This window comes from Rana temporaria, chromosome 2 (assembly GCF_905171775.1).
Source record: "Rana temporaria chromosome 2, aRanTem1.1, whole genome shotgun sequence".
In the NCBI taxonomy this organism is placed as follows: Eukaryota; Metazoa; Chordata; class Amphibia; order Anura; family Ranidae; genus Rana; species Rana temporaria.
The window spans coordinates 70,069,549-70,094,512 of NC_053490.1; the positions used below are offsets into that span (position 1 = coordinate 70,069,549).

General features: G+C 44.5%; 1 protein-coding gene across 1 annotated transcript in view; it reads left to right on the forward strand.

Annotated features, from left to right (window-relative positions):
- MRPS31 (mitochondrial ribosomal protein S31) overlaps positions 1 to 24,964 on the forward strand; it is a 107,852-nt gene that overhangs the window by 10,599 nt on the left and 72,289 nt on the right. The window contains exon 4 of the mRNA XM_040340350.1: positions 5,627 to 5,734. Coding sequence (XP_040196284.1) covers positions 5,627 to 5,734 — 108 coding nt within the window. The remainder of the gene's footprint in view (positions 1 to 5,626; positions 5,735 to 24,964) is intronic.

Below are 24,964 nucleotides of genomic sequence, written 5' to 3' on the forward strand. Positions count from 1 at the left end.
AGACACCACTATTCCAGAGAGCTTCCAGATCCTAAAATCCTGGCCAACCTGATGCATTGTGAACACAGGAGGTTGGCCATTCAGGATGGGTGCCATTTAGGGAATGCTTTTGTATTTTCTGATTAAATGCAAACCATTCTCTGGTTGAATGAGGTGGAGAGTGCGACATCACCACTGCTCCTTTCCAGTTCGTCCATTTTCTGTACTCAGAAAAATGCAAAAGCATTCTTTGAATGACATACATGCTGAGCGACCGACCTCCTGTGATCACAATGCATCCGTTCTGCTGCTCAGTGTTTTCCAGCTTCCAGGAAAATCAGGCAGGTATAGTATATACATAGTTGCAAGCTAAATTAATGTAACTGAAAAAATATGCCATACCCGAGCTTCTTCTTTAAGTCTAGGTTCACACTTGTGCAGGTGGTTGTGGGTGTGGGACAGTGTGTAAATCGCTCCTGTTCCCGCACCTGAAACCATTCGCAGTAAAACTGCGCTGCTCCTTTGCAGACGTGCAGGGCTGCCATTCATTCTTAATGGCACCTCCACACATCTGACTGAAACCACAGCATGTTTTAGGCAGCAGCCCATTCGAATTGGGCTGAATTAAAAGGATGCCGTGCCAGTTGATTTAAAGGGGCTTCCTTTACCTTGGTGCAGTCCTTCTTCACTTACCTCATCCTTCGATGGGTAAGTCAGGACGCTCTATACGTTGTAGATGGAGAAAGGAGCTGTGTGTTAGTGGGCATCCTGACTCTCCTGTAGTCCAAGGGAGGGGCGAGCATGACACTTCACACCAGGGAGAAAGCCTTGCATTACTGTGTGGAGTTACAGACAGAAGAACAGGAAGTGAGGATTTCTCAGAAGAAATAAGGAAATTTAAAAGCAAAAAGGAAGGATGAGTGAAGGGGGACTGCACTAAGGTAAAGGAAGCTATTTAGGGAAAAAAATGGTACCTTTTAAAATTACTGTCACTTGAAGGATCAACTCATCCTTTATATATTTCAAAGTAAGGATGACTTCACATTGTATATACATGTTATAATGACATTTTATACTTTATTATGACAGTGAGGAACTGTAATTGTCTTCCTTTTATAAAAATGCAATACTGCCCTGAATTGTATTATCAAAAAATATGATTTGTTTTTATTTTTACCACTGGGTGTCACTGTTGCTCTGTATCTTTTGAAGGTCCTAGATACTCTCCTCCATAAATTGCTTTTAAAGTGAAGATTTTAGTGAACAGATTAACACTCCCATGAAATAAAGTAACATTTGGGACTATAGATGGGTTTGAGCCTCATTCTCTTTCACTGGGTTTGATATATGGTGACCCCATTCACATCACAACGCTGCTTTATGGTGGGAAAAATGCAGACGTGCGGCAAAGATAAGTGTATGCTGGTATGTGATGCCTTTCCTTTTCCTTCAATAAAGTGTGAATGTTTAAAAAAAAAAAAAAAAAAAAAGAAACTAAATTTATTCTCTTTTGAGAAGAGGAGATTAAAGGGGAATATGATCAACATACATAAGTGGTCCATATAGTGAACTTTATATTGAGTTCTTCACTTTCAGATCATTAGAGGACCAGGAGGCACTCTTTATGTCTGAAGGAAAAGGGATCTAACCTCCACATACGAAAAGGCTTCTTCACAGTAAGGGCTGTAAAATAAAATATGGAATAGACTCCTTCAAGAACTAGTTCTGCCCAGCTCAGTAGATTGTTTTAACCACTTCAGCTCCAGAAAAAAAAAAAGATGTCCCCTTTCTTCCACAAATAGAGCTTTCTTTCACCTCTGCGTTTTTTATTTTTTTACACTATATGCAAAAAAAGACCGACAATTAAAAAAAAATATATATATATATATATATATAATTTTTTTTTTTTTTTTTTTTTTTTCCTGCTATAAAACATTCCCAATAAAAAAAATGTAAAACATCAAATTTCTTCATTAATTTAGGCCAATATGTATTCTACTACGTGTTTTTGGTAAAAAAAACAAAACCCCAATATGTGTATATTGATTGGTTTGCGCAAAAGTTACAGCATCTACAAACTATGGTATATTTTTATTTTTTACTATGGTGACGATATTGCGGTGGACAAATCACACTTTTGACACTTTTTGGGGACCAATGACTAATACAGTGATCAGTGCTAAAAAAATATGCACTGTTACTGTACTAACAACGCTAGCAGGGAAGGGGTTAACATCAAGGGCGATCAAAGGGTTAAATGTGTTACCTGGGAGTGATTCCTAACTGTGTGTGTGTGGGGGGGGGGGTTTGTCTGGGGGAATGTAAAGATCTAAGATGCTAAGTAGGAACACAGGATCAGCACATTTATTTCTCACAGACTGGCAATCTGCCTTGTTTACATGGACAGACCGATGTTCTGCCTTTCTCCTGAACGATCGACGGGACCCGCAGATTGGCTCCCGCTGTGTCCAATCACAGTGGGAGTGGGTCACAGCCAGCGCATGCCCCAGACCCGGAAAAGTCAGATCACGTATCGGGTATGTGATCTGGGGCAGAGCGACCGCCCTGCCGCAGAAAAACTATGGTGGGCGGTTGCTAAGCGGTTAAAGAGCTGATGCATTCCTAAATGCACAAAATATAACTAATACTAACCTTTTTTTGGTAAAAACACCAGGGGTAGTTGATCCAGGGAATATCTGATTGCCTCCTGGTGGATCAGGAAGGATTTTCTTTCCCCTTCTGGAGCAAATTGGATCATGCTTTATAGCAGAGGTAGGCAACCTCGGCCCTCCAGCTGTGGCAAAACTATACATCCCATCATGCCTCTGCCTCTAGGAACCATGCCTGTAAATATAAGGGTCTTGCAATGTCTCATGGGAATTGTAGTTTCAAAACAGCTGGAGGGCCGAGTTTGCCTACCCCTACTTTATTGGATTGTTTTGCCTTCCTCTAGCTCACCTGTGGGTATAGGATTGTGTGTATGGGGGTTTTCTATTTGTTTCTTTTTTCTATTGGTTAAACTGGATGTCTTTTATTCAGATTGACTATGTACCTCACTGCAGCACAATTTACCGCACCACATTGTGTCCCAGTGTGCTGTGGTGAATATACCTGAAATTAATAATATTTTTTAGACACTTTTAATAAAGTTTAGAAAAAAGTAAATTGTGCAATGCGTTCTAGCACTGTCCCTACACAACAGATACCAGCGTGCACACATTTTACTATGCAGGCAGTTGTGAAAGAGCCCTAGATGTGTACTGTTTGTGTTGCCAGTATCGTTTGCTCCAAATCTAAAGCAGGGGTTCCCATCAGGAAGAGAAAACCACCAGTGTAGGTTAACTAAAAGACAAGCCAGGTTGTAAAAATGCAAGTAGCCTATCCTGCTACTGAAAAGGAGAGCACACCAAATCTCACATTTGGCTTTAGGTTGGACAAGTAGTGGTGTGACATTGACGTCTCAAAAAGACGTATACAGGGTACACACAAGAAGTTTGCTGTACTAACGCAAGCGATTTTAGTTTGGCGATCTCCCCAGCTGTGCTATGGTTCTCTGACAGGGGAACTGTCTGCCAGCGCTGATCGGATGCCAATCAGATGTTGGTTTTCCAGCATGCCCGTTCAATAAAAGCCAATCATGAGATTGGCTTCTGTCAGACAGAGCTGTACACACTGACTGTCTTTTTTCTTTTTTTTTTGGACAATTTTCGGCCTGTGTGTACCCAGCTTTAGGTTCTAGGGAAACAATAATTCACAAATATATAAACTGTTGAACCGGTGGCAAGGGGGTAGTGATGGCTGACTGACGTGCCAGTTTGTCTATGGTAAAGAGGGTAGATTTAGACCAGTTTATTCTTATACCTGAATAATACCCATTAACCATTTTGCTGCTAGGCTTGTGCATCCTGCAGTCACCAGGATTGTGTGTAAAACTGACAGGCAGATGCATTTGGGGATTGCCTCCACACCCCCCAGTAATGCATTGCAATACATTTAGTGGACCCCAGAGGAGACATGCAGGGTCTTTTAGGCCCGGTATGTCTCATTAAAGAGAATCTGACACCTAAAAATCATCACATAGGGGACAAGTCCCCTATGCGATGAAAAAAAAATTGAGGCCCCCCCCCCACATGTACAAACATAAACTCATGCGTCGGGGGGGCACCTATGCATGAAAACATTGATTGTGATACACGTTACTTAAAGGGGAGGTTCACCCTAAAAACGACTTTCCCTTATTACACTGGCCCCCCACATTACAATACGATTATGCCTATTAGGTTTTTTTTTATGCTGTACATACCTTCGTACAGCTAATTCACCCGTGGCTTCCGGGTTGCCAGTCCCGCGGGAGTGGGCGTTCCTAACATGCTGGTGATTGACGTTTTGACAATAAACGAGCTCCCCCCCGTCGCGTAAGCCGTGTCACGATTGGCGAAAGGACCCGAACGGCGATGTGCAGGCGCAGTATAGCGCCGACTCGCCGTTCGGCTCCTTTCGCCAATCGTGACGCGGCTTACGCGACGGGGGGAGCTCGTTTTTTGTCAAAACGTCAATCACCAGCATGTTAGGAACGCCCACTCCCGCGGGACTCGCAACCCGGAAGCCACGGGTGAATTAGCTGTACGAAGGTATGTACAGCATAAAAAAAAACCTAATAGGCATAATCGTATTGTAATGTGGGGGGCCAGTGTAATAAGAAAAAGTCGTTTTTAGGGTGAACCTCCCCTTTAAACTGGAGTGAGAGCAAAAATTCGAGAACGAGACCTCCTCCGTAACACTAAACTGATGGCCTAGAGCGGGCTTTTGACGCATCCCCTATAGAGAATATAGGGTACTGAAGTTTGTCGCCATTTCACAAGCGCACACAAATTTAAGGTTTGACATGGCTGGCTATCTATTTACTCAATGCAACCTCGTTTTTTATAATTTACCAAATATTTGGGTAGTTTATTGCATTTGTGTATCCTAGACCCTTGCGGTAATGTCAAGTGACATAAACAATTGGAATTACCAGTATTTTGTCCTTTAGGGTGTCTGCTTTCAGAAAATATGTAATATTGGGGGGGGGGGGGGTGTTATGTAATATTGGGGGGGGGGGTGTTATGTAATCTTCACCCCCTAAACGTATGCAAAAACTTCTTTGGCAGCAAAAAGGTTAAAGGTCTGCAGGTGGTTAAGGAGAACTGAGTGCCATTAAGATACAGCAATCTGTCATCGGCGTAAAATGAATGCCTCGAATCCACTGAGTGGATCGGTTCGGGTTGGTTTGGTAAGGTACGCTATTTTGAGTGTTTCCATTATGAAAGCGGCCCATACAACCGAACCATACCGCACCATTGTGGGTCCTGCTTCAGATGTGGGGCCATAGAAAAGGGTACGATTCTTTCTAAACCCTGTATGGCCCCTGACGGTCCGACTTGCAGTGGAAACGATCACCTGAATAGGCCGGATCATTCTAACCCTTCCGAACCGTTCCGCTCAGTGGAAACGAGGCATAACTTGTGCTCCCACCCGACGTCTCTGAATTATTGTCTGTGTTCATTATGTAAAAGACGTGTTATTTGGTTGTATAATTCTAGAAGCTTGTCACTTATTAAAAAAAAAAAAAAAATCTTTGTTGATAAATTTTCTGTGTCTTCATCAGTAACGTTATTTCTGGAATGCAAATCAAGCAGCAATCCAACGATTTTAAGAAAAATCGACAAGAAGGTGAAATGGAGCAAGGCTTCATGAAAGGACTTCGGATAAAAAGGTATTTCAAGCTTCATTGTGTGGGTGAGAATAAATGAACCAAATGTTTTCCTCCCATTGGTGCTTGATAACTTAATGTGCTTACTTTTGTGTGGATACAGATATTTGTTGCTCGCAGTGACTGCGAGTAAATGATCATTTTAAAGTAAGGTCAAGTCGGCCTTTAATTCTATGTAGAGGTCGACCGATATATCGGCCGATTTTTAGCACTTTTCAATTATTCGGCATTGGCCAATTGTTTAAAAAAAAAAGGCGATTTACTTCAGCGCGACTTGCATTGACTTCTATGATAAAGTCATTGCAAGTTGCCTGAAGTTTCCTGTGGAGTGACTTGTCTCTGGGCAGCCTGCCAAGTGTGAGAAAAGAATACAATGTTACTACTTATCAATGAACTGAACTCCTTGTGTAGAAGTTCTCAGTTTAACCATTTAAAGACTAAATCTTTTCTGACACTTGTTGCTTACAATTAAAAATCCTTTATTTTCTGCTAGAAAATCACTTAGAACCCCCAAACATTATATATATTTTTTTTGTAGCAGAGACCCTAGGGAATAAAATAATGGTTGTTGCAATATTTCATGTCACGGTATTTGCGCAGCGGTCTTTCAAACGCAATTTTTGGGGAAAAAATACACTTTAATGAATAATAAAAAATAAAAAAACAGTAAAGTTAGCCCGTCTTCGTCCAAAAGTTTTAATTACCTGTTTTTGTGCCTGCTTCCTGATTCCCTTACTGAAGATGGCTGGGGCAGCACCCGAGAGCCAAGGGAGAGATCGGCTTGGGGTGCCGACATCGCGGGCGCCCAGGACAGGTAAGTGACCATATATTAAAAGTCAGCAGCTGCAGTATTTGTTGCTTCTGACTTTTTAAAAAAAAAAAATTTGGCGGAACTCCGCTGCTTTCACACGGTAGCAGGCAGGCGCTATTCGGCTGCTAGCGGGGCGCTTATAACCCAGCTAGCGGCCGATGAAGAGGTTAAATGCGCCTGTGTAACACCGCTGCAGAAGCGCTTTGCAGGCACTTCGGCAGCAGTGCCCATTCATTTCAATGGGCAGGAGTGGTGGAGGAGGGGTATACACCGCTCTAAAGATGCTGCTTTGTAGAACTTTTTTTAATGTCCTGCCAGCGCACCGCCTCAGTGTGAAAGCCCTCGGGCTTTCACACTAAGACTGCAGGGGAGCCGTTTTGCAGGCACTTTACAGGTGCTATTTTTAGCCCAAAAGCGCCTGGAAAACACCCCAGTGTAAAAGGGATCAAACTGTTAGATTTTATGAGATGAAGGGGACATTTTTAATTTTTTTTTTTTTTAAATCGGCCTAACGTATCGGGCCAAAAAAAACGGCATCATATATCCGCCATCGGCCGCCGCAATTTCTAATCTTCGGCATCGGCCAGAGAAAAACCCATATCGGTCGACCTCTAATTCTATGCCCCTCCCTTTCTTTGTCACTAAGCATCTTGGATAGATTTTCCAAGCTCATAACTTCAAATCGCCTTACAATTTATTTGGCTCCCTTCTTACAAAACAAGGACTTCATCTGGGCCTCACTCCCCTTGCATTTGAATGGTGGTCCAATAAGGGTTTCATGTGGACTGCGGACCTCTGTGATCACAAAGGAATGCTATCCAAACGAACGCTGATTAAAAGAACACCAACTGCCAGACTCTGAACATTTTCGTTATACTTAAATACATCATTATCTGTATACCTTCTCACGCAAATGTGATCTTGTACCTGTGTCACCCATAGAATATATGTGTTGTCGATATGATAGAATCCAAGGTCATATATCTGCATCTTTAGTATTTTATATTAAAATTGCACTAAAATATGGTTTAAAAACCATATCAAGCAAGTATCCTTAAAGCTGTATACCCACACAAAAAAATAAAAATAAAACCTGTAAGACAAAGGCATAATGAGCTAGTATGCACCGCATACTAGCTCACTATGAAATGCTTACCTTCGATCAAGGCGTCGGCATTGGATCCCGGTCACCGCTGAGGGAGCTGAAATTTTCCCCTTGTTTTTTCCGGGTTCGCAGCTCCGGCATTGTGAGTGACCGGAGCCACGATTACGTCACTCCCGCAGTTGCACACGGCAGTCTTCTTTCCGGCACGGTCCGGCATCGCCCTCCGGACCTTCGAAGCACATGCGCCGCTGACGTCAGCGCCTGCATGCAAGGTGAATATCTCCTAAACCAGGGATCCTCAAACTACGGCCCTCCAGCTGTTGTACAGTAGGTGTTTGTGATATTGTGTTTTTAGCACGACAGCGTCGCGCTGATACTCGGCGACATGGTGCCGAGATCTCGCACTCACTGGAATAGTGACAGCACATCCCAGCAAGCGCGTCATAGAAGCGACGGGAGATCCGACTTGGATTCCCGCCAATTCTACACGTGTGCGGCGTTTGTTATGAATCCTGAGGGGGAAGTCCCCGCCGGATTTTAAATAAAAATCCGGCATGGGTCCCCCCCTCAGGAGCATACCGGGCCCTTAGGTCTGTTATGGGTTGTAAGGAGAGCCCCCCCTACGCCGAAAAAAACGGCGTAGGGGGTCCCCCTACAATCCATACCAGACCCGTATCCAAAGCACGCTACCCGGCCAGCCAGGAAGGGAGTGGGGACGAGCGAGCGCCCCCCCCCCCTCCTGAGCCGTACCAGGCTGCATGCCCTCAACATGGGGGGGTTGGGTGCTCTGGGGCAGGGGGGCGCACTGCGGCCCCCCCACCTCAGAGCACCCTGTCCCCATGTTGATGAGAACAGGGCCCCTTCCCGACAACCCTGGCTGTTGGTTGTCGGGGTATGCGGGCAGGAGGCTTATCGGAATCTGGGAGCCCCCTTTAATAAGGGGGCCCCCAGATACCGGCCCCCCACCCTAAGTGAATGAGTATGGGGTACATCGTACCCCTACCCATTCACCTGCAAGAAAAGTGGTAAAAACACAAATAAACCACACAGGGTATTAAAATATTTTATTAGTCTGCTCCGGAGGCCGCCCCCTGTCTTCTTTATTAGCTCTTTTACCAGGGGGAGCTTCTTCTTTGACGTCTTCGGGTGGGTGGGGGCCGCCGTCTGGTTCTCTTCCACCGCCGGGGGGGGGGTGGCTTTTAAAAAAGCCCCCACCCCCCCGGCGGGTTTCCTCCGGCATCTTCGGCGGGGCTCTTCTTCTTCCGCTATCCCGACGGGTCTTCTCCGCTATCCGGGGGGGTCTCCTTCTATGTTCGCCGCTCTCCGCTGTTGACTCGTCGCACCCCGGTTCTTCGTCTCGCAGTCCGGTCCCTTCTTCCGTGCTGTACGTCTTCTTCCGTGCTGTGAGTTCTTCTTCCGTGCTGTGACGTCATGTTCTTCACTTCTCTTCTTCTCCCGATGTTGACACGCCGGTCCTTCTCGCTGAAATGACGGATGCGCGCCTTGCATCGGACCTATATAGGCCTCACAGTCCCATCATGCTCTGTACCTACCCATGTGATACCTACCCACGTGGTAGGTATCACATGGGTAGGTACAGAGCATGATGGGACTGTGAGGCCTATATAGGTCCGATGCAAGGCGCGCATCCGTCATTTCAGCGAGAAGGACCGGCGTGTCAACATCGGGAGAAGAAGAGAAGTGAAGAACATGACGTCACAGCACGGAAGAAGAACTCACAGCACGGAAGAAGACGTACAGCACGGAAGAAGGGACCGGACTGCGAGACGAAGAACCGGGGTGCGACGAGTCAACAGCGGAGAGCGGCGAACATAGAAGGAGACCCCCCCCGGATAGCGGAGAAGACCCGTCGGGATAGCGGAAGAAGAAGAGCCCCGCCGAAGACGCCGGAGGAAACCCGCCGGGGGGGTGGGGGCTTTTTTAAAAGCCATCCCCCCCCGGCGGTGGAAGAGAACCAGACGGCGGCCCCCACCCACCCGAAGACGTCAAAGAAGAAGCTCCCCCTGGTAAAAGAGCTAATAAAGAAGACAGGGGGCGGCCTCCGGAGCAGACTAATAAAATATTTTAATACCCTGTGTGGTTTATTTGTGTTTTTACCACTTTTCTTGCAGGTGAATGGGTAGGGGTACGATGTACCCCATACTCATTCACTTAGGGTGGGGGGCCGGTATCTGGGGGCCCCCTTATTAAAGGGGGCTCCCAGATTCCGATAAGCCTCCCGCCCGCATACCCCGACAACCAACGGCCAGGGTTGTCGGGAAGGGGCCCTGTCCTCATCAACATGGGGACAGGGTGCTCTGAGGTGGGGGGGCCGCAGTGCGCCCCCCTGCCCCAGAGCACCTAACCCCCCCATGTTGAGGGCATGCAGCCTGGTACGGCTCAGGAGGGGGGGGGGGCGCTCGCTCGTCCCCACTCCCTTCCTGGCTGGCCGGGTAGCGTGCTTTGGATACGGGTCTGGTATGGATTGTAGGGGGACCCCCTACGCCGTTTTTTTCGGCGTAGGGGGGCTCTCCTTACAACCCATAACAGACCTAAGGGCCCGGTATGCTCCTGAGGGGGGGACCCATGCCGGATTTTTATTTAAAATCCGGCGGGGACTTCCCCCTCAGGATTCATAACAAACGCCGCACACGTGTAGAATTGGCGGGAATCCAAGTCGGATCTCCCGTCGCTTCTATGACGGCTCTGTCTCCATCGCGGCAAGCCAGCTCGGCGCTGGCTCCCGCGATGGGGCTCGTAGGTGCTCAATCTCGCCGAGAAAGAGAGCGAGATTGACACAAAATCGGGTTCACCTACTGTAGAACTACACATCCCATGAGGCCTTGTAATGCACTGACATTCACAGACATGACTAGGCATGATGGGAATTGTAGTTCCTGAACAACTGGAGGGCCGTAGTTTGAAGACCCATGTCCTAAACCATACAGGTTTAGGAGATTTTAATTTTACCTACAGGTAAGCCTTATTATAGGCTTACCTGTAGGTAAAAAAAAAAATAGGGCATACAACCACTTTAACTTGCATAAAAAAAGCCTCCTCCAAACTCCTTTTTTTTTTTTTTTCTCTGCTCCAAGTTCCTGTTAGAGGGTGCAATGTTTGTTCCAAACAAATGAATGCGGGGGGGGGGGGGGGGGGGGGAAGCGGTTCAGGAGCTCATGGAAGACATTAAAAGAGGGCAGAAAGAGACAGCAAGAAACAATTTCATGAATAATTACGGGGCCTTTAAAGGAGAAGTCCAACCAAAGCTTGTTTGGCTGCACTTTTCCTATGGGTCACAGAAGTGCAATTAGATTTGAACTCCTGTGACCTGTTTTCAGCAGAGTCCGCTCTCTTCTGACGTCACTGCTTTCAGTCCCTAAACTGACACTGAGAGCCTGAGCCGGCCGCCCCCTCCACGGCGCTCCAGTAAGTGAGGAGCAGCAGCAGAGAGCTGTGCATGACAGTTCTCTGTTCGGGAAGCTCTGAAAACCGAGCAATCAACGGTGTTCAATTGCTCAGTTCAGTGAATGGGTGACGGGGGACAGATGCAACATCGCACCGATTCTGCATCCACTGAAGAAAGTATGATTTCTAAAAAAAAAAAAAAACGTTACTTCTCTTTTAAGTAGTGGCTGTATATAGGATATTTTTGGAGAACAAGGCTATTGTTTAATGCCACTTTAATTTCATAGGGAGAACAAAGGGTATGGCAGCTTTTATGGAGAAAATTCTGCTAATCTGAAATATTAATAACAATTTTTATAACTATACTTTTTATACTTTTACATGGGGGCTGTTGGGATTCTTGGGCAGATCATGTCTAAATCTCAGGTCATTTGACCCACTTAATATGATTTTAGTTAGAGTATGGTGTCACAAAATCTTTCTTGGTAATAAAAAAAATGGCTCTGGGCAGAAGAACACCTTTTATGGATGAGTAGGTTTAAAAAATTAAATAAAAAATGTCTTTGCTTTATATTATATAAAGTGTAAAGCAGAGCTAAACGTCCCCCTGCAGGTGGCAGTCCTATTCTATACAAATCAGAACCTGCTTGGCAGATTCTTCCGAATGAGTCAATTGAAGGTAATAATTTACTCACTTTAAACGGAGGAGACAGGATTCTCAGCGGTGGGTATAGTATAATTTTTGGGTTGTTTCAGTTCTAACACGTTAAAGCTAATTATAAGACATGGTTAGCCTTGTCCTTGGTTCATTCTGCAGTGTTAGCAGGGAGATAGGAACAGAGTTTACTCTGTTCACACCAGCTAGAAAAGTAAATAATTGCAAATGAGGTATAAATAATCCTCAAGGCTGACATTCACATCTTGGTAAGGCTTGTGTCTGGACAAACAAAGGGGTTTTGTTAAAATAAGTGGGTACTATATAGGCCAGGGATCCTACAGAGTATATCCTACCTTAGACACCCCTATAAAAGCTCATAAAGCTCCTGACCTCGAGCATTGTTTGTCGACTGCCTCTGACCTCGAGCATCCTCTACTTCACACCATCGAGGAAACCTTTTATGAATTCCCTAGTCCTTTTAGTCTACTATGCAGTTTTAGAAATACCCAGCGTGCCATGCCAATAATGATCACAGTGCGGGCCCTTCATACCCTGACGTTTGAGGAGCTAGAAGCATATTCTGAAGTTCTGTATAATTTGGCTTAATAGATATGAACAATGAGCTCTAATGAACCTCCCTGGCCTCTATAATGCCCCAATTCCCCTCCAGATTCTATACTGACCTGAAACATATATGCAGATCAAGAAAGTCTGAATTACTACATTTCATTTCTGTTCCAGATCAGAGAGTTCAAATACTGAAGCAATTTTAGAATGAGACAATCTCCTTTTTATTACAACCTTTCTTGCAGTCTCAGGAAACTCCTAAAAATGAACTTCATCTAGGATCCTTTTCCTGGGATCAGTGGAAAAAATCATTCCAAACAATTAAAAATGCATCTTCATGCATCGAACACTGGGATAATGCCCAAAAAATAATTAATAGGTGGTATTTAACCCCCTACAGGCTATCTAAAATGTACTCTACCATGTCCGACATTTGTTGGAGGTGCAAAGAGCAAACTGGGAATCTCCTACACACTCTATGGAGTTGCAAATCCTTGAGAAGCTTTTGGAACTCAGTCTCATCCTTCATAGCAGACATCGCAGGTAACCTTCTTGAGCTTACACCTGCCTCAGCATTACTAGGCCTTGACCTCGAGAAATACCCCACCATTTATAGAACTATTGTGACCCATATCTTGATAGCCTCGAGACTAACTGTTGCTAAACTCTGGAAATCTACAGAAGCACCCAATATAACTACGGTCATAAACAGATTGAATACCCAAGCACAATTCAAGCTGTTTGCTAGCTTACAAAAAACACTCTATCATCTCCTTTAGGAGAAGATGGAAAACTTGGCTAACCCACCATAGAGCCTCCTCTTATCTAAAAGATTGTAAAATTTAATTTTCACTTGATTGTTTGTTTGAAAACCTTTATGCTTCGTATTAAGCAGTATGTAGATGTAGAACAATAATTAATCTACCAGTTCCTTGTGTTTATTTTGTTTATTTTTATTTAATTTTATTTATTTATATTATTATATTTTTTTATATTTTAGTCTGACTCTATCAACCTAATTAAAATTAGTACAGGCTGTATCATTGTGTAACGTGATGCCCTACCAGTCCTGCAGTTTGAACCCAGTTGGGGTAGGCTGGTCTAGGTCATCAAGGCCTGACCCAAGTCTATAAGCTAGGCCTTTACAGTTCTATGTATAACGTTGATATATTGTTTGAACTGCAACTCTGTCCCTTATGCTTTTGTTGTATGATTGTACACTATTTGATAAAATAAAAAATGTATAGTTAAAAAAAAAAAATATGAGCTTCATCTACAGCTCACTGTACATTAGTGTAAATGTCAAGGTGAAAAATGTTCCTCACATTTGTGGTCAATGGGAATAACCCTCCTGTTACAAATAACTAAAAAGTTAATTGGTGTCAGTGGTTGTGTATCGGAGAGGTAGAAGAAATTGCCCCTAGTAACCTCTGGAGGAACCCTGGTTGAGAAAGGCTGCTTTATTAGCTAAATCTATTCCAAACTATTTGGTTAATGGTTGGCTTTCCAGCTGCTCATGAGCAGTTTGAAGCGCTTTCATGAAAGAGCCAACCGCTGGCTCAAGAAAGATACCAGGGGTTATAGCTGATGGCTTCAGCCATAACCTCGGTAAACCACTTGCAAACCGCAACGTATTGCTGTGTACAAGGCTGACTGATGCTGCTGGCCTGCTAATGGTGAAGTCCCCTACACGGAGTGTTATGTATTCAGGAGAAACTTGAGGACAGACTGACACTTTAGTTGTGGTGTGGCCAATGGCTTTGAGCAGTAATTGGTTGGTTGACGGTCCTTCTAGTCCACATTATGTATCAGCAACCATCAATTGTCCCTGTAATAACATTTTCAAAGCCTAAAAAAAAACTGCCTAAAATTTTTCGACGTCATTTTTTCGATCTTTGAATGAGCTGGGACTGCTGAGTCAGTTTATTGCCTTATTCAAAATGACCATAAGGAGACATAATACTAAGCATTAAAACACATTTACACTGGTTGAAGATTGAGGTATGCGGCAGTAATTGACATTTGTAGGAAATGTATCTAAATCTTTGTAACCCCTTCATTATGGATGTTTAGTGCAACATTGCTTAGTTAGTAGTGTGAAGTCCAAACGTTGTGTGACAAAAACATTCGGGGTTATTTTCGAAAGGCAAATCTACTTTGCACTACAAGTGCACTGAAGGTGCAGTTGCTGTAGATCTGAGGGGGTTATGCCAGGAAAATAAACAGAATTTTTGCTTGGACATGATTGAATGATAAAATCAGCAGAGCTTCCCCTCATTTCTGAGTTTCCCCTCAGATCTACAGCGAATGCACTTGTAGTGCAAAGTGGATTCTCCTTTTGTAAATAACCCACGTTGTCTTTTTAACCACTTGCCAATCTGCTGGAGGTCGTCCCTCCCCTGTCACCATTTGTCTCTTGGTGTCAGAAAAACTTGTCGGAAGTGAATCATGCTGATAGCAGAAGAATTAAACACCCCCCCACAGTTTGCCGTTGTTTTTGGGGCTTACCGTTTGCACCAGCACACAAACGATCTGACCGCTTGGCCACGTAGGCGATAAAAGTCTAGTAGCTAGATTCAGTAAGAGTTAGGTCGGCGTATCAGTAGATACGCCGACCTAACTCGGAATCTGCGCCAACCTATGTTTAATTGTATTCTCAAACAGAAATACACTTAAACCTATCTAAGATACGACGGCTTGCGCCATCCTATCTTGGGGTGCAATATTTAGGCTGGCCGCTAGGTGGCGCTTCCATTGCGGTCGGCGTAGAATATGTAAATCACTAGATACGCCTATTTTTTAACGAACGTACGCCTGGCCGACGCAGTACAGATACGCCGTTTACGTAACGCATTATCAGGCCTAAAGATATTCCATCAAATAGTTGAAATAGTAATGTTAAAGTATGAAAATTTTACGTTGTTTGCGTAAGTCGTCCGTGAATAGGGATTTACGTCCACGTCGAAACCAGTAGGCCCGTGCGGCGTACGTTGCCGCAATGCACACTGGGATATGTAGGCGGACGGCGCATGCGCCATTCCAAAAAAACGTCAGGTCAAGCTCCATTAACATAAAACACGCCCCCTCAGCTAAATTTGAATTAGGCGCCATTACACCCGCCCGATTTACGCTACGCCACCGTAACTTGGCAGGCAAGTACTTTGTGAATCATGTACTTGCCTCGCTAACTTACGGCGGCGTAGTGTAAACACGATACGCCGCCGCAAAGTTAGGACGCCCTCTATGAATCTAGCTATAGATCATCCTTTTTTTTTTTTTTTTTTTATTATTATTTTGCAATAACAGAGTACAGAGTACAAAAACAGTAGCAATAAAGGCCTAATGGACCACATACAAAATAACTATATACACTTCTTCAGCATTTGGCTTTTTGTACAACCCCAGATCCCTTACCTAGTGATAAAGTAACGAGATATAAGACATAATATAGAAGTTGAATGAGAGAGTAAATATCTCTTTGGCTCCAGCAATATATATCCCCTTCTTGTGATATACTTGCACCAGTGACATGGCATGTAAATGAATGCGTCCACTGACCTTCCAATGTTGAAAAAATTATCTACGTCTCCAGTTCAGTATCTACTCATATGATAGGTCTTACTATATATATCCATCCCAAGAATAACCACTTAATCGGACACTGTAGTTGCGCTATTCATCCAACTATCCCACACCTTATCGAGACTAGATCATCTTTAATCGCCTCTATGGCCTTGGAGGACCAGAGCATTTAAAGGTAAAGAAAAGATTTGGGGTTTTGTTGGCCCCAGATCTCTCCATAACGAGGACTTCTCATCATTATTTCTGTTACAAGGGATGTTTACATTCCTTGTAATAGGATTAAATGTGTTTCACTGAGCTCTGCAAAGTTACTTCAGCTCTCCACCCTCTTTTTGACGGCTCACATAAACTTTTAAAGTCTGCATTTTGAACAGATGTAGTGAGGAGAAGACTGCAGATAGACCGATTTATTCAGGGTTGGCTACTCTCGTGCTAGGCTTACTGGTTGTATATCTGTGCAGGGAGCAGTGTTGTCACTCTAAACTGGTCCATAGACTAAGCCTCAGGCCTTGTACACACGATCGGACAAAACCGATGAAAACGGACTGAAGTTCAGTTTCATCGGTCCAAACCGACCTTGTGTGGGCCCCATCAGTCGGTTATCCTTCGGTCAAAAAATTTAGAACTTGCTTTAAAATTTAACCGATGGACGCCGAACCGATCGGTCAAAACCGACGGTTAGTACGCAAAAGCATCTGTTCAAAACCTGTGCATGCTCAGAATCAAGTCGACGCATGCTTGGAAGCATTGAACTTCATTTTTCTCAGCACGTCATTGTGTTTTACGTCACCACGTTGGACTCGATCGGTTTTTAAACTGATGGTGTGTAGGCACATCAGACCATCAGTCAGCTTCATCGGTTAACCGATGCGAACGGTCCTTCGGACGTTCTCATCGGATGGACTGACTGTGTGTACAGGGCCTAAGGGGGTTTGGGTCACTTTATTATCAGATGGGAATAGGGTGCCTAGGGTCACCAGGAGAAAAGCCAGCATGCCAGATTGGGTCACCAGGAGAAAAGCCAGCATGCCAGATTAGCAGATCATTGTTTGATTAGCATTAACCCCTTCACACGGATATAATGCATATATGCGGCCTTCTGCTTCAAGTGGTTGTACTCGAGGGATGCCTGCAGCTGCAGGTACCACCCGGGTGTGTTTTTTTTTTTTTTGAGCTGACAGTCGGCTTTCTTGTAATAACAACTGATGCAGCTGTTATTACAAGCAGTGGGAGTGGCAGGAGACCCGAACAAAGCCAGAATCGGCTTTGATCGGGTCTCGGATCTAGTAGAAGGAAAGAAAGTTACCGCTCCAGGTGGATTGTGTTAGGATGATCAGTGTAGTCTTAGGAGATCAAGGGTGCTGGCAATGCACAAGCCAACAAATAGAAAAAGAAAATATAGACAGCCGCACTCCAAAAAACCTTCATGGTTGTCTTTATTTAAAAAAGGAAAAATGCACTACAAACAAGTCACAGCACACTACACGGGAGTAAAACAGCCGACACGTTTCGCACTATAAATTAGTGCTTAATCATTAAGCACTAATTTATAGTGCGAAACGCGTCAGTTGTTTTACTCGAGTGTAGTGTGCTGTGACTTGTAGTGCATTTTTCCTTTTTTAAATAAAGACAACTATCAAGGTTTTTTGGAGTGCGGCTGTCCATAATTTCTTTTTCCATTTGTCGGATCTATGAACACAGAAGCGATGTCATGACATCACTTCCAGATTACTGGAACCTCAAAGGTGCCAGATTTAAAAAAAAAATTACTGTATTCACAACAACCAAACTTGGCATTTTGAATGCTTTTAAGTGCAAAAGAGGGATTTGGGGATCTCCTAGACCCCAGATTCCTCCAAAAAAAAAATACGTGACACGTGACTATTGCTGTCACAAGGGATGGTTACATTCCCTGTGACGGCAATAAAAGTGATCAAAAAAATTAAAGGGACAGTGTAAAAAAAAATGATAAATACATTTTAAAGCGCCCCATCCCTCCGTGCTCACACGCAGAAACAAATGCACCTGTAAGTCGCACGTGAGGTAACGCGGCAATCGTTAGAGCGAGAGCAATAATTCTAGCACAAGACCGTCTCTGTAGCTCTAAACTGGTAACATGTTTTTTTTTTTTTAAAGCATCGCCTATGCAGTGGTCGGTCAGCAACCCTTTTCCACTTAGTGGATGCAAACCCGATTCATGAAATTTGAGCTTGGCACATATATCTGCAGTGTTGTCCTGTAGCTGCTCCGTTCTTCCGTTATAAGCCTGATAACTTTTGACAAGTTCTCTGTTAACTGCTGAGATAAAAGCAGCCTGAGTTTTGTGTTGGGGGGGGGGGGGGATGCTATAAATGTGCTGAACTATGCAGCTAACAGTTCTGAAAATCTCTACCTATGAGGAGAGGGGCGTGTGTCTTATCTCCAATCGGCTTTCTTGGCTGTGTGCTCAAGCTTCAATGCAGTGCTAAGCAGGAAGAGAAAATCTCCTAACACGATCTGAACTTTCTACAGAATATATAAAGCCGAAGACAGCAGATATACATGTAAAACTTATGTAGGGAAATTTGTATATCTCTATGTATCATCTGAGGCCGTTCACTGGGTATATGTGAGGGTTTACATCCGCTTTAAGGGCTGGATTCAGTGTATGTGAATGCATAGAGGGCTACATTCACCTGATAATAAATGAACATTTTATATTAATCCTAACATGGTAATAACGATACAGGTTTACTTCACTTTAAGGTGCTTCACTTATACAAAGCCAGTTCACCCGGAGGGAGCATGTGGCTGGGCATTCAGAATTTACTGCCCCCTCCCTCATCTCCAGGCGTGATGGGGTCCCTGTCCCCAGGGGTAATGGGGTCCCTAATGGGGGCCCCCCATTGCAGTGTGCTCTGTCCCCCTTCACATCACTCTTAGTGTCCTCTGCCCCCCCCCCCACTACTGTAATGTCCCCTATATCTCCATAGTGTCCACTGCACACCACCCCACACATATACACACCGTGTAGGTAGAACTCTCCTACCTTACACAGGTGTACAGCAGAGCAGAGTTCGGCCAGTATCACAGGGCAGGATGGGGGCGGGAACTGTTGGTTACCTTTTCACATTACCAGGCTGGTGATTGGTTGCTAGGTTCGCTCGGAAACCAATCACATACTGTTAATGTGAAAAGTTAACTCCAGCAGTTCCCACCCCCATCCAGCCCTGTGATACTGGCTTCTGTCCAATTAGAAGGAGAGTGGCAAAAATGTCTGCGGGCTGGACATTTATCGGTGGTGGGCCGTAGGTTGCCCACAACACAAGTAAAAAATGCGCAATAAAACAATACCTCAAGTATCAAACCAGCACTATGAATATATGAAAAAAATTGTGGACAAAGTCAGTAGGTAATGGTTTACATAGACTGACAAAAAACATAGGTAAATAGTCTGTAAGTTTTTGATGAGGGTACACCCTCTCAGGGCTGCCATCAGATGGGAACAGAAACCATGTTCCAATTCTATAGGAAAACAACAAGGGAAGAGGCGCCTCTGGGTGTAGTAGTTTAAAACAATTTAATGGTAAAACATAGGTAATGGTCACTCACATTTTTGAAGTGACAAGTAGGCATGTTGCAAATATTCCCAAGGAGGGGAGAGGTGTCATCCGGCCATCACTTTCATCCAGGGTCTGCTGGAGCGCTGTATGGGGAGGTTGCACTTCCACCGCTGATGGAGGGTAGCTGGCTGCGATGGATGATCCTCAAACTGAGGCGAGGAGCGCAGATGGACAGCAGGCGAGGGATGATGTCATCACCGTAGGTTGCCAACCCCTGGCCTATGGATATTTTTAAGTACCATAGTTTGTCACTATTCCACAAGTGTGCGCAATTAAAGCATGACATGTTGGGTATGTATTTACTCAGCGTAACATTATCTTTCCCATTATACAAAGATATTGTCTAACTTGTTTGCTGTTTTTTTTCTTTTTTAAATTGACGAAAGTTTTTTTTTTCCCCCAAAAAATTGCATTTAAAAGCCCCCTGAGCAAATACACTGTGACATAAAATATTGCAATGATCACAATTTTATTCTCTGGGGTCTCTGCAAAAAAAATATATATAATATTTTCTAACAAAAAATACGGATTTTAACTTGTAAGCAACACGTTTCAGAATAAGGCTTAGTCTTCAAGGGGTTAAACCCAATCAAGACTTTTTCTTGTGGGATTTAATTTAATTTTTTTTTTTTTTTTTTAAGTAATGCTTTTAATGTCTGAAATACTTCTTTAAACTTGCAGCTCAAAACAAATCAAGCTTGCTCCAGCCAGTGGTTCTGCAGTGAAGGAACTTTCTCAATGATTCCATTAGTCTTATTTAAGCAGTAGGTGTAAGAATAGACAGTGACACAGCATTATTTCATGCTTTCCCTGCCATCCTGCACTTGAGTTAAGATGTAAACTGAATTAAAATAGGTCAGAGATGCTGGCATGCTCTCGGATATTTGAAATGGCAGCTGCAACCTTTATGCCAAGTCAGAATTCAAAACAGCGGGGGAAGCAGTGCTAAGGACAGGGAGGGAACGGGTTGCTCCGGCAACGGTAGAATGTTATAATGAAAAGAGAGGGGGAAAAAAAAAAAATCCAAAAGCCGCAAGAAGTTTCAGTGGAAATGTACAATGACCATGCAGGCAGGACAGGATGTGTGTGGCTCAGGATATTTGGGCTTCAAAAGAGACTTTATTTTTATTAGGTTTTTTCCCCTCTTTGCCCTTCTATATTTCCAGAGTGTTAGGTGGCCATAGCAAAGAAATATCTCCAAGCAGCATAATGCAGCCTCATAATTGGATTAGGTAATGGAGTTCTCTGTTTGTTACCCACTGGTATAACTCCTGTGTGCCTGCTTTCCTCAGGCTTGGTGACCAGGAAGATGCCAGTTTCATTTTTTTTTTTTTTTCAGCCTTAATTATGCAAAAGTAAAATCAACTGATCCTGAATTCACATTGCAATTGTATAGTGATCATCCAGAAGTGTTAATTGCGCAACACCATGAGAAAACTATGCATTTCTTATGCCTAAGCACTCCTGAGCCTTTAGCCCGGGCATGTCCAAAGTCCTGTTTTGAACGGCATAGCTGGTTATCTGGACATGTATATCTTTTGTGGCCCCTGACGATCTCCCAGCGCCGGGGGTCCACAAAAGATATATATGCTGCCTGCCTTGGAGGGGACAGGGAGGAGGTGGGATGAGGGCTATACATAGAGGATGAGAATTTCCTGTGTACGGGCAGGCTCTGTAATAGGAAGCCCTGTCTCCGGCGCTGCCATTGGACGACTGTTCTGTCCATCAAAGGAGGTGGGACTTTCTATTAAAGAGGCCGCCGTGTAAACGGGAGATTCTCCTGTAGGTAATCTTTGGCCCCCCTCCCTGTCCCCTCTGAGGCTGCAGGTGGATGGGCATCAATCAGGATGCACTGATGGCGATGGTGGGGGAAGTGCATTCCTGACGATAGTGGGTGCTGCAGATGGGCACTTGTGAGGCTGCAGATGGGCAATGACCCTTATTTTGCTTCACAGTTCTTTATTTAAAATGTAAGTTTTTTTTTTTTCTCCTGAAATTTCCCTCTTAAAGTGAAGGTGGGTGTTATACGCCGATAAATATGGTATATCCAAATAATGCCCTGTACACACGACGGAATAAACTCGGACGGTTTTTCCGACGGAATTCTGCTCAAGCTGTCTTGCATACACACAGTCACGTCAAGAACGCAGTGATGTACAACACTACGACGTGCCAAGAAAAATGAAGTTCAATGCTTCCGAGCATGCGTCAAATTGTTTCCGAGCATGCATGTTTTTTTCCTGTCGGAATTCCATACAGACGAACGGATTTTCTGATCGGAATTTTTTCCATCGGAAAAATAAAAAACATGTTCTCTATCGAAGTCCGTCCGGAATTTCCACCCGTGTGTACGCAACATTAGACTGAATTTTAATGGTTCAAAGAATGTCAGGCCAAATGGTCGGCCCTCACACATGTTCACTTCATCAAATCTGGCCTTCTTTGAAAAAAGTTTGGACACACGTGCTTTAACATATAAGTAAAGTATATCTGCAGTGTGGGATCACCTAAGGCCCCTTTTACACGTGCAGGCCATTCAGATCCGCCTGTCAGTTTTTTCAGGCAGACCTGAACAGGCGCTCTATGGAGCGTCGGATGTCAGCGCTTACATGTCCGCTGACATCCGATCGTGCTCATCCGTCTGGCGGATCGGATGAAAATGGACAGACGGTTCGTTTTCATCCAAACCCCCCATAGAGGAGAGCGGAGATCTGACTGGTCCTTCTCTGCACAGTGTGAAGAGACAGACTAGTCATCCACCGGCTCAGCGAGGATCAACGGAGCGATCCCCGCTGAGCAAGCGGGTGTCCAAAAACAGATCCTCCTGGGATCCGCACGTGTGAAAGGGGCCTAAGGCATTGTGCCTGTGAATATACTAGTCCCACTACATTTGCAGTGAGATTCGTTGCTAATAGATCTCCTTGCTGGAGAGAATGCTGTACCTGAGGACCTATAGACAAGCCTCTCTCTGCTTCTGATTAATGCTTTCTTTGGATCTGTGCTTTTTATATCTCTCCTGTGTTTTAAATTATTACCTCTTCAATCATCAAATCACTAGTCATCAGATGGAGGTGGTGATCTGTCACAAGGAAGCCATCCCTTGTTTGTTTTTTGTTTTGTTTTCTTTTTTGTTAGTTTTTTTACCAAGAAACCTGCTTACACACAGAGAGAGTACGAAAGGCATGGTTAGTCATATAAATGGATAAACAAAAAAATATGTTGCAGGGGATACTGTTGACCAGTCCTTTACTTTCACTTGGCTTTTCTCGACACAACTTCTACAGCTGAGATCCTCTTTAGCGCTCATGCACACCACAACTCAAAAAAATTAAAATATTGAGGGTAGGAGCTGCGGTGGCTCAACGCGATTGGCACTGCGCTGACAAGCCATTCACCTCTGCAGCTAGGGGTTCGGATCCCGGTCTCGGCTACATGTGAATTGAGTTTGGTGGTCTCAGCCCGGCTCCCGGTGGGTGTGCTATGCGAGGTAAGCCTGCGCTTAGTACGCCCACCCCCCTCCCACAAAAACCACCACACTTACACACGCACTCTAAATTGGGTTAACACGCACGCACTTTGACCACACGGTGTCTAAAAGAGAGGCGAAGGACTAACGGGGCTGGTTGAGCAGGCTAGATCCTCTCACTCCCTTATAGGGAGTCCCTCTGCCCCGTTGGGCTTCAAAGCGGAGCAGGTAGGGCGGGCTGTGTGGGAGGTTCCCCTCACACACCCGCCATTGCCACCCGGGGCATGGAGAAAGGTGTCAGATTGCCTCTGGGGGAGGCCTGCCTACTCCCAACTCCTGCAGTCCGGCTCCTCTCTCGAGTACACGCACAAAATACACTTTAAAAAAAAAATATTAAAAATAAATAAATATTGAGGGTAAGCGTTTTTTTTTTTTTTTCTTCGCAAACCCTCCTAGATAGTATTTTCTTGGTGGATTCCCTCATCAATGGGGTTGCTGTGAGGCATTAACAGGATGGACGTGGCTGGCAGCCGAGGAGGCTTTTTGGTACCTATACCCCCCTGCCCCAGTAACTGCATTACCGTGCCTCTGATGCTATCAATATTATTTTTTAACCATTATATCCAAGTCCTTATTTTTTGCTGTCTTGTCTTGTTAGCAGGAATATTAGATCCATTTACCTTCTCCCCATTACTCCGCGTGCAACTATACTAGCCGGCAACTAGGGTTGTCCCGATACCACTTTTTTAGGACCGAGTACAAGTACCGATACTTTTTTTCAAGTAGTCGCCGATACCGAATACCGATACTTTTTTTAAATGTGTCCCCAAATGCAGCCATGTCCCCCCCATATGCAGCCATGTCCCTCTAGCCATGTCCCTCTAGCCATGTCCCTCACATATGCAGCCATGTCCCTCTAGCCATGTCCCTCACATATGCAGCCATGTCCCTCTAGCCATGTCCCTCACATATGCAGCCATGTCCCTCACATATGCAGCAATGTCCCTCTAGCCATGTCCCTCACATATGCAGCCATGTCCCTCTAGCCATGTCCCTCACATATGCAGCCATGTCCCTCACATATGCAGCAATGTCCCTCTAGCCATGTCCCTCACATATGCAGCCATGTCCCTCGATGCGGCGGCGCGATGCAGCGGCGGGGGGGGAAAGTATTCTATTTAGGTATCGGGGGTATTTGCGCGAGTACGAGTACTCCCGCAAATACTCGGTATCGGTCCCGATACCGATACTGGTATCGGTATCTGGACAACCCTACAGGCAACCATCTGTCCACCTGTTCCTTAGTCCCCAAAACCCCAGCAGCCTTTTATCCTCCGGGTTATCTCCTGATATACCCGTCGGGAGACCCACCTACAATCTCCTTGTCCACCGCTGGGGGAATTTTTATGGCGACCACGATTCGCACATTAATTTCCATTCTTTGGATTGGTTCTCCTGAGGAAGCGGGTCACCGCGAAACTAGTTGAGACTTCGACCAATCTATCAACTGACAATCTCAGATGTCTCCTGGGTGTTCCCCGAGCGTCTGTTTTTCTCATTTTAATTCATGTTAACTGTATATTTGTTTTTTATCCATAATAAAGCTTTTTATTACTATATTGTGTTCTGCTATTATCAGTACCGAGATAGTCCATTAATTTCTTGGGTGGGAACGTTACAGGGCTAGTCTAAGCAACTATTTTCCTGGCTCCTACCTCTCCCTGTTTTGCTTTAGTAATCTGGATGATGGTACGTTGCTATTTATTATTATGCCTTTTAAATGAAGCCATACTCCACTTTTTTGCCTAGATCGTATTTTCTTAACCACTGTATAAACAAAACAAAAAGCTGGAACAAACGTTTTCGCTTTCTTTTTTTTGAACTCTTCTCAAAAAAAATGCACGTTTTAATAGGGGTTTTTTTCTGCCTGTAGGAGCATATGTCTTAAAACGCCTGAAAAAGCGATAGTGTGCATTAACACACTGGCTAACATGGAGGGGAGTTTCTAGGAAGAAAAAGCTCAAAAGCCTGTAGGAG